Source organism: Chiloscyllium plagiosum, unplaced genomic scaffold (assembly GCF_037043375.1).
Source record: "Chiloscyllium plagiosum isolate Xiang-an unplaced genomic scaffold, Cpla_swu_hap1 HiC_scaffold_13, whole genome shotgun sequence".
Classification (NCBI taxonomy): domain Eukaryota; kingdom Metazoa; phylum Chordata; class Chondrichthyes; order Orectolobiformes; family Hemiscylliidae; genus Chiloscyllium; species Chiloscyllium plagiosum.
Window position 1 is genome coordinate 61,161,355 of NW_028270151.1, and position 10,955 is coordinate 61,172,309.

The 10,955-nt window shown below is 43.6% G+C and overlaps 1 protein-coding gene across 1 annotated transcript in view; it reads right to left on the reverse strand.

Annotated features, from left to right (window-relative positions):
- The window catches only part of mlf1 (myeloid leukemia factor 1), a 44,400-nt gene extending 38,386 nt beyond the window's left edge, over nucleotides 1–6,014 (reverse strand). Inside the window, exon 1 of the mRNA XM_043702119.2 lies at nucleotides 5,769–6,014. Within this exon, the coding sequence (XP_043558054.1) occupies nucleotides 5,769–5,803 (35 nt within the window). The 5' untranslated portion in view covers nucleotides 5,804–6,014. The remainder of the gene's footprint in view (nucleotides 1–5,768) is intronic.
- Nucleotides 6,015–10,955: the final 4,941 nt, after the last annotated feature.

Below are 10,955 nucleotides of genomic sequence, written 5' to 3' on the forward strand. Positions count from 1 at the left end.
GGAGATAACATGAGCCAGCATGTATTGAGTTGTAAACATGTGCTGAACGTTCAGTATTTTTGAGAATTTCTTTTGGTTCCTAAGATAACTTTCTCATTTGCATATTCTCAAATGAAGATCTTTAAGTGCTTGATATTCACAGACTTGAGAGTGGTAATATTTCACGATTTTCATCACATCCTGGCATTGTCAACAGGTACTTCTAGGCTAAATCGCCAGTACTGGTTTGAACATTTACATCAACGGACAAGCAAGTACATTTACTTAATTACAAGTTAGATAAGGGGTCCAAGCTCAGGTCAGAACTGTGTGGTCCATTTGAGGATTCAGACCAAAAAATGAGTTTGTGAGTGAAGTAATTAAAGATGGTGCATGGTAAATATGGAGATTGTATTATGTTCAGAGTAAACCAGGAGAATAAATGAAAGGCCATTAGGAATAAGAATGATTGCAGGGTAAATCAGGAGAGATCTTTTCCAATATGAAAGAGGATCAAACTAAACTCCACTCAAGACAAACTGAAATTCAGAGTGTGGACCTAAGATATAAATATTGTTACACATGGAGTGCCATTAGTTTGGCTGCGCATGGGCTGAGACATAGCCAAATATTGTCAAAGCTGTCTGATCTGTGCAAAGTATAATATGGGAAACCCAATAAAATTAAGTTAGTCAATCAGTCTAAACCAAAGGGCTGTAATCACAATGAAGAGGTTTGTTGAACAAAACATTTTTAAAAATTCATCCATGGGTCATGGGTGTCACTAGCTGGCCATCATCTTCTGTCTATCCCTCGTTGCCCTTGAGAAGGTGATGGTGAGCTGTCATCTTGAACTGCTGCAGCCCACGTTCTGTAAGCTGATTCACAATCCTGTTAGAAAGGTAATTCCAGCATTTGACCCAACAATACCGAAAGAACTGCAATATACTTCCAAGTTAAGACAGTGAGTAGCTTGAAGGGGAACTTTCAGGTGGTGGCCTTCCCATGTACCTGTTGCTCTTGTCCTTCGAGATGGAAAGTCATACTGAAAGACCTTTGGTGAATTTCTGCAGTGCATCTTGTAGATAGTACACACTTCTGCGACTGACGATCGGTGATGGACTATTGGATGTGGTGCCAATCAGACGTGTTGCTTCGTCCTGGATGGTGTCAAGCTTGAGTGTTGTGGAGCTGCACTCACACAAGCAAATGTAGAGTATTCCATCACACCCCTGACTTGTGCCTTGTAGATAGAGTCATAGACTCGTACAGCATAAAAACAGTCCCTTCAGTCCAACTAGTCCACGCCAACCATGTTTCCAAACTAGTCCTACTTGCCTGCATTTGGCTCATATCCCTCCATACCTTTCCCATCATGTACCTATCCAAACATCTTTTATATGTTGTAAACTGTATTTGCATCCACCACTTCCTCTGGCAGTTCATTCTACACATGAACCACTCTCTATGTAAAAAGGTTGCCCCTCACATTCTTTTTAAAACTTTCTCCTCTCCCCTTAAAAATATGGCACCTATTTTTGAACAAGCTTTGGAGAGTCACGAGGCAAGTTACTCACCACAGTATTCCTAGCCTCTGACCTGCTCTTGCAGCTACTGTATTTATAGAGGCCTAGAGATGTACAGCACCCTTCGATCCAACTCATCTATGTCGCCCAGATATTCTAAATTAATCTAGTCCCGTTTGCCAGCACTTGGTCTATATCTCACTAAATCCTCCCTATTCATATACCCATCCTTTTAAATATTAGAATTGTACCAGCCTCCACCACTTTCTCTGGTAGTTCATTCCATGCATGCACCACTCATACAGTCAGAAATGTACAGCATGGAAACAGATTCTTTGGTCCAACCCATCCATGCCAACCAGATATCCCAACCCAATCTAGTTCTACTTGCAGCACCCAACCCGTATCCCTCCAAACCCTTCCTATTCATATACCCATCCAAATGCCTCTTAAATGTTGCAATTTTTCCAGCCTCCACCACTTCCTCTGGCAGCTCATTCCATACATGTACCACCCTCTGTGTGAGAAAGTTTCCCCGTGAGTCTCTTTTATATCTTACCCCTCTCACCCTAAACCTATGCCCTCTAGTTGTGGACTCCCCGATCCCAGGGAAAAGACTTTGCCTATTTTTCATATCCATGCCCCTCATAATTTTGTAAACCTCTATAAGGTCACCCAGGAAAAACTCCAGGGAAAACAGCCCCAGCCTGTTCAGCCTCTCCCTATAGCTTAAATCCTCCAACCGCTGGCAACATCCTTGTAAATCTTTTCTGAACCCTTTCAAGTTTCACAACATCTTTCTGATAGAAAGGAGACCAGAACTGCACGCAGTATTTCAACAGTCACCCCTCAGCCTCCGACGCTCCTGCATGAAAAAGTTGCCCCTCAGATCCCTTTTAAATCTTTCCCCAATCATCTCAGTTTTGGACTCTCCTTTTCTGGGGAAAAGACCTTGGCAAATCACTGTATCCATGCCGCTCATGATTTTATAAACTTCCACGGCAAGTCTAGTTCAGTTTCTGGTCAATGGTAAACTCCAGAATGTTGACAGCAGGTGATTGAGTTAATGTAAAGGGACGGTGGTTAGATTAGCTCTTACTGGAGATGTTCATTGCCTAGCATTGGGAGGGGCGTGAATGCTACTTGCCATTTGTCAATTCAAGCCTGGATATTGTCCAGATTTTGTTGCATTTGAACATCAACTGCTTTAGTATCTGAGAAGTTGAGAATGGTGCTGAAAATTTGTGCAATCAATCATTAACGAACATACCACACTGACCCGATGATGGAGGGAAGGTCATTGTTTAAGCAGCTGAAGATGGCTAGGCTTATGACACTACCTTGAGGAACTCCTATAGAGATGTCCTGGAGCTGAAGTGAATGACCCCCAGCAACCACAACCATGTTCCTTCTGGCAGGTATGATTCCAACTCATGGAGAGTTTGCCCTAATTCCCTTTGTTCCAGTTTTGCTAGGGATCCTTGAGGTCACACTCATTCAAATACAGCTTTGATGTTAGGGATTGTTAGTTCCAGAGATGAGATGATATTCATCTCATTCGTCCATGTTTGAATTAAGACTGTAATGAGGTCAAGAGCTGTCAAGCATTAACAAGGGGTAAGCTGCAGACGAACCTAGCCAATAGCACAGTTAGAGTATCAGATGACTTGGATAGTAATTGAGTCAACATTACAAGAATGCATTATAACTGGTGGAAACAAGGAGAGTGGCAGCAATCTTTGCATTTTGTTTTCTCCTGGTCAGTCTTTGTATTTGCTGATATCAGAGACTGATAGTCTCCCAGATGGAACAGATGGTAATGCTGCCTGCATGGAATACAGAATAGAAATGTTTCTCCCTGGGAACATGGAAATTAAAAGCATTTCTGAAGATATTGCTCTCTCATGATATGGCAATTATGGGTCATTAAACTTCTTGCTGAATTTTGACTTCTATAATAATAGCCTATGTAGGCATATTATTACAACGCAGAGATCAGTGAAACTGACAAGCTCAATAAAAGGATTGAGTTAACATGAAGTTAGCAGACCAAAGACTGAATGCTAAGATAACAAGTCTGAGAATGATAAATGTGCACTTAGAACGTTACAAAGTCCCAACGTTTCTTCTTCCTCAGACAGCTGAGAAAATTTGGGATGACAGCGAATACCCTTGCCAACTTTTATAGGTGTGCCATCGAGAGCATTCTGTCTGGATGTATCACTACCTGGTATGGCAACTGTACCATTCAAGATCGGAGATGGTTAGAGAGAGTGGTGAACTCAGCCCGGACAATCACAAAAGACAACCTCCCATCTATAGAATCCATCTACCAGGCCTGCTGTCAAGAAAAGGTCGCCAGCATTCTCAAAGATCCATCCCACCCTGGCAATGCTTCTTTTACAACCTCTTCCATCGGGGAGAAGGTACAGAAGCCTGAACACATGCACCAGCTGGTTTTGCAACAGTTTCTACCCTGCTGTTGACAGAATACTGAATGGACTCACAAACTCTTAACACTTGTGTTTTTGTTTTTGCTGTTTACCTATTATTTACTATCTATGCTACTTAACTCTGCAGTCTGCCTGTATTGCTCGCAAGGCAAAGCTTTTCACTGTGCCACGGTACACATGACAATAAACTTAATTCAATAGAACTCCATCTTGAAGTTCTTTGTGCAACTAGGATGATCTTTTCCCTTTCTTAAGCTTGAATAAGACCCCTACTTGTTTGATGCAGACTTGAAAATGGTCACAATAGTGTTTTTTCTAAAAGCCATTGTTCTCTGCTCTCAGCATGGTCCCACCTTAATCCATAAACCTGCTCCGCTCCCAACATTACCAATCTCCAATTTCAGTCACAGCTGGCCCCAATCTCTGTGCTTCATCACCACCCTGTTGCCTCATGCCACTTAGCCCTAGTCTCTGCCACCCTAAACCCTCTCCTGAAGGTCAGTCATCTCAGCTCTAGGACATCTCTGCAGGAATCGCTCAGGGTAGTATCCTAGGCCCAACCATCTTCAGCTGCTTCATTGATGACCATCATAGCGTCAAAAGTGGGGATGTTCGCTAATGATTGCACAATGTTCAACACCATTTGCGATTCCTCAGATACTGAAGTAGTCCATATTCAAGTGCAACAAAATCTGGACAATATCCAGGCTTAGACTGAGAAGTAATATTCACACCACACAAATGACAGGCTATGACCATCATAAATAAGAGACAATTTAACCACTGGCCCATGACATTCAATGGTGTTGCCAACACTGAATCCTCCACTATAAACATCTTGGGGGGAGTTATCTTGACCAGAAACTCAACAGGAGTCACCACATACAGCAGCTACAAAAGCAGGCCAGAGTCTAGGAATATCAAGCCAAGTAACACACCCCTTGCCCTCCCCCACATGTGGCCTGCAGCGGGTGAAGAAGGCAGCTCACCTCCACCTTCTTGAGCGTAATCAGGGATAAGCAATAAATGCAGGTCAACCAGCGACACCCATCTCCCACAGAAACGAATAAAAAAGTAATTCAATTCCTTCTTGAATGTCTTCATTGAACCTGCCTTGATGCAGTGGGCGCCAATGTGCTATCAGAAGAAGTTTCATGTGCTGAAGAAAGGTCACTGGACACGAAATGTTAACTCTGCTTTCTCTCCACAGACAGTGTCATTCTGGACGTGTTTTCCAGCAATTTCTGATTTTGCATCACATGTGGTCCATTATTGTTTTCTGCAACTCCCTTAGACCTGCATCCTTTTTGCTCTCCAGACTTCCTATATATTAATTCTTTCTCCATCTACATGGTTCAGATAGCTCTCAGCTCTATTCCCTGGTCGTGACAACTACCTCTATCAAATCTAGAAAGGAACGTACAGGATGTGTAAAGGAGGTACTCCAGCTGACATGGGACATAGAACAGTAGAAGCCCTTCGGCCCTCGATGTTGTGCTGTCCTTTTATCCGAGTCTTAAGATCAAACTAACCTACATACCCTTCATGTTTATCCAAGAGTCGCTTGCATGTAGGTAAAAACAATTACTGCAGATGCTGGAAACCAGAGTCTAGGTCAGAGTGGTGCTGAAAAAGCACAGCAGGTCAGGCGGTTCGGACAAAAGCCCTTCATCAGGAATAGACAGGAAGAAACGTCGATTTTCCTGCTCCTCAGACGCTGCCTGACCTGCTGTGCTTTTCCAGCACCGCTCTGATCTAGTCGCTTACATGTCCCTCATGTATCTAAGTAAATATTGTAACCCAAGCTTACGCGAAGAACGGATCTTCCTCTATCTCACGGAACATGGTCCAGGGAAGGGGACCTTCACCGCTGCTGCCCCTGCCGCCCGGCTCCGCACTGTCTCTCAGCCGCTTTTAAATCTGGCGATGCGCATTCGCACGTTCAGACACCTCAGCCTCCTCCAGGTCGCCTACAGTCACCCATCCAACCCTCCCAACCGCCCTCCCTCCAGGGAACTAAGCCCCTGCCTCTTTTGACTGACTCTCGGGGAAACTTCCGGAGCTGGACCACTTTTTGTTTTAACGGACAACGCCAACGTCACCATGGCAACACTCACACAGTGACTCGCAGCATGATTGGTGGAAGTCCGTCCCCTGCCATAATAGTCACCGCGGCAACCTCCAATCACAGGCGCGGGCGCCGCCGTATCACAAACAGAGGGCGATGACATCACTGTGCAGCGGTGAGCATGCGCGTTTGGCTCACCGGAGGAAGTGATAATTGTTTTTCCCCAATTTGCTGATCAAAGTCCTCACTGTCTCCGAGCTATCCTGGGAATAAATGCTGTACGATCTAAACTCTAATATGAACGCATTTCACTAAATGGTAACCAAAATAATATTTCAGAATATGTTGAATATATAGTGACATAAAGTGCAGTGATTTTATTATCGAACATAACGGCTCATCTTGAAAATGAAAATATGCAATATTTTTCAGATCGGACAAAACTTACAATTAATGCAATTTCCCTGCGTGACTTGTCATTACCTTAATTCAACCTGATATTGTGCATTGTAAAATGGGAAAGCTGTGTCCCCACCATTGCAAAGGTGGCAATACTTTAAAACAATGAGTGATGACACTGGAGAACACTGTTTCGAGTGCAGCAACTGGATACCTGGCCAGATTCTGTTATGTTGGAAGTCTCCAATTTGAATACTCCTGTGGTGCATTAGTAATGTCCCTATTTCTGGGCCAGAACATTGCAGTCCTGCTTGTTCTGGAGATGTATCAAAACACGTTTAAACAGGATGGTTAAAATAAGTACAATTTCCACAAGGTATATCCATCTGTGCCATTATTTTAACTCATGACAAAGTTATCAAGTGAACTACGTGACAGCTCAAAGATCTAACAAAGTAAATCAGTTGGGCAGGAAACATATGCCTGATTCGGAGTTAATGTCCAGGTACAAGTGTCAATCTATGTAAATGCTACACCATCTTCTTTTGATGTGCTATCTCACCATGGAAGCAAAGTGACTAAACCCAATACTGTCAATGAATTCAACTGCTGGAGGGACTATGTCATACTAGTGGCAACATTGGAAAAGGGGAAAGTGAAGACTGTAGATGCAGGAGATCAGAGTCAAAAGGTGTGGCGCTGGAAAAGCAGGTCAGGCAGCATCTGAGCACAGGAGAGTTGACATTTCAGGCTTAAGCCATCATCAGGAATGTGTGTGTGTGTGTGGGGGGGGGGGGGGGTGGGGAAGGAGGCTGAGAGATAAATAGGAGGATGGGGGGGAGAAGGTAGCTGGGAAGGCGATAGGTAGATGCAGATGGGGCTGATAATAATATCGGAGGGGAGGGTAGAGCAGATAGGTGGGAAGGAAGATGGACAAGTGGAGCAGTTCAAGAGGGCGGTGCTGAGTTGGAGGGTTGGATCTGGGATGAAGTGTGGGGAGGTGAGAGAAGGAAACTGGTGAAGTCAATGTTGATGCTGTGTGGTTGAAGGGTCCCAAGGTGGAAGAGGAGGCGTCTTCCTCCACACGTCAGGTAGCTTGGATTTGGCGGTGGATGAGGCCCAGAATTTGCATGTCCTTGGCAGAGTTGGAGGGGGAGTTGAAGTGGTTGGCCACAGGGCGGTGGGGTTGTTTGGTGCATGTGTCCCAGAGATGTTCCCTGAAACATTCCGCAAGTTGGCGTCCTGTCTCCTTGATGTAGAGGAGACCACATCAAGAGCAATGGACACAGTTGATGAGGTGTTTGGATGTGCAGGAAAATCTCTGCCGGATGTGAAACGATCGTTTGGGGCTCGGGCGGAGGTGAGGGGGAGATGTGGGCACATGCTTTACACCTCTTGTGGTGGCAAGGGACGGGAGCGGGTGAGGAGGGTGTGTTGGTGGGGAGGGAGGAATTAATAAGGGAGTCAGGGAAGGAATTGGCCTTGTGGAATGCAGATATGGGTGGGGAGGGAAATGTATCTCTGGTGATCAGGTCTGATTGTAGGTGGCAGAAATGGCAGAGGATAATGCACTGTATCCAGAAAATAGTGGGGTGGAAAGTGAGGACCAGGGAGGTTCTGTCCTTGTTGCCGTTGGAGGGATGAGGTTCAAGGGCAAAGGTGTAGGAAGTGGAGGAGATGCATTGGAGGGTATTGTTGATCACGTGGGATGGGAAATTGGGGTCCATGAAATGGGAGGCCATCTGGGATGTGTGGGAATGGAATGTCTCCTCCTGCGAACAGCAACGGCAGAAGTGGAGGAATTGGGACTAAGGGACTGTGTTTTTACGGGGGGAGGGGTGTGGAAGGAAGTATAGTCTAGGTAGCTGTGGGTGTCGATGGGTTTGAAATAGTGTTAAGTCAATTGCTGGAGATGAAAACAGAGAGGTCCAAGAAGGGGTCCAAGATGGTCCGGTGAACTTAAGATCAGGATGGAAGGTGTTGGTGTAGTTGGTGAACTGTTCAACCTCCTCGTGGGAGTATGAGGTGGCGCCGATACAGTCTTCAGTGTAGCAGAGGAAAAGGTGGGAGATGGTGGCAGTGTATCTGCAGAAGATGGACTGTTCCACGAGTCCTATGACAAGGCATGCAGAGCTGCAGCCCATGTTGGTGCCCATGGCTACCCTTTGGTCTGAAGGAAGTGGGAGGATTTGAAGGAGAAGTTGTTGTGGATGCTGCCCCATCTGCTGTGCTTTTCCAGTGCCACACTTTACAACATTGGAAAAGAAATGCAACCAAAGCCTTGTTTGCTGAACATGACATTCATTATAGTACCAAAATATACTTATCACTAATAAAAAAAAATGGTGGAAGAAGTTTACAAATTAATCAGTGATCAGGTACATTTATCTACTAGATAAATGTATATTACTCAGGAAAATATTCATGGTACAGAAGAAGGCCACTAGGCCCAATCTTTCAGTGCTAGGTCAGAGAAAGAACTTACCAGCAAAATCACATTTTCCAGCTTTGGGTTCTAGAGCTATATGTTTGAATAAACCTTGAAGACAATAAAAACACAAAATATATTTTGGAAAATTGTTAAGCTGCTGAGATAAATGTAGAACAAAAGACCATCACAGTATTTAGTGGAAAGAACAAAACGTGATTTGCATTTGTATAAAGGTGCCATACTCCTTTCAGACCATCAGGTTGCCCTCCCATTAGAGAGAGGTGACTGGCGGTGATTTAATCTGTGGGTCAGCCCGCCTCGGGTAAGGGGAGAGGTTGTAAAAGAAAGTCCTTAACCTTAGCCGCTGTGGGAATTGAACCTACTGTAGGCATGACTCTGCATTGCAAACCAGCTGTCCAGCCAACTGAGTTAATAGTCCCCTAGTGGCATTTCCATAATGCTTTTTGTAATCTCAAGATGTACCAAAATACTTTGCCAATTAAGGATTTTTTGATGTGTAACCTCCATTGTAACATAGAAAAAAAGGCAATCTATTCTTGCACAAACAGCAATGTGATTATGACTGGATAATGTTTTCTTTTAATAGTTTTGGTTGTGGGATAAAAAATACCCAGGACAAAAGAAAGAATTCTCCTCCTCGTCCTTCATAACATTTTTATTGTTCATCTGAGAATGCAGTTTGATATTTCATCAGAAAGATGGCACCTCTGATAGCATATCTTTATCTTGGAATTGCCCTGAAAGTATTAGCCTGGATTTTGCTGCTTAAGTGTCCAGAACTGGCTCTGGCTAAGCAATGAGTGGTCATCCGAAGGGTACTGCAAAATGGCTGGAACATTATGAGGACCAGACACTATGTAAATAAAATTATAAATTTGCCCAAAATTGACAAGCCTCTGTCACAGCTTGCCAGATTTAGTCTATCTAGCTGTCAAGATAAATCTGATGCGAGAAGAGATTGATATCGTGGTGGGGGAGAAGGGGTCCATTCTGTGTATGCTACCATCCATATTTTTCAAATGTTCAGGATTATTCAGGAGCTTCCATGATCTAGTTGTGTAAAGGGGGTCGGGGTTTTCTAGTCTAACAAGAGGAGCCTTGACTAACTATCCAATACTATCGCCCTTCTTGAATCAGGCATCACATTAGCAAATTTTCAATCTGCTGGAACCTTCCCAGAATCCTGAGAGTTCTGGAATATTTCAACCAATGCGTCATCATCTCTGCAGCCATTTCTTTTTTAAAACCTTTGGATGCAGGCTATTGTGTCTTGGCAACTTGCCTGCATTAAGTCCCATTAATTGGTCAAATACTTTGTTACTGTTACAAGACCTTTCCTCTTATTAGCACCTTGTTTATCTGTTATCTTTGGCAGATTATAATGAATTTCACCACGAGGCTAATTACAAGATACCGGTTTGAATTGTATGCGGTTTCCCAGTTAATTAATCAGTTAATTTCCCAGTTGTATACTCCAAGGAATGGATACTTACTTCTGCTATTCTCTTCCTGTTTATATACCTGTATAAGCTCTTGCTGTTTGTTTTATATTTCTTTCCAATATACTTTCAAATTTCTTCCTCTTTATTAGCTTTTCAGTTATTTGCTGATGGTTCCTAAAAGAACTTGCACTTTTGATTGGATATCTCCCTTTCTCCCTTTGTTAACTGTGGGTGGCTCATCTTTCTCATAGAGTCCCTCTCCACTGGAATCAATTGTTGCTGAGCATGATGATATATCTACTTAAATATCTGTCACTGCTTATCCACTGACTTTGACCTGACTCAATTATCCCAGCCTTCTTTAGACGACTCTTTCTCCATACTCCTGTAAAAGCCCTTATTTAAGCTGAGGACACTGGTTAGAGATATGAATTGCTCTCATTCAAACTGAATTTGAAATTTTGTCAGGTTTTGAGAACTACCCCTGGAGGATCCTCTTACTCATCCTATCTCATTGCACATTACTCGAACTACAGAGCTGACTGATCATACTAATGGCATTTCTGGGTTTTATTGTAAGTCCCAAATTCTCTTTGCTTCTTTAAATGAACAAAATAATTTCCATCCTCACTTCTT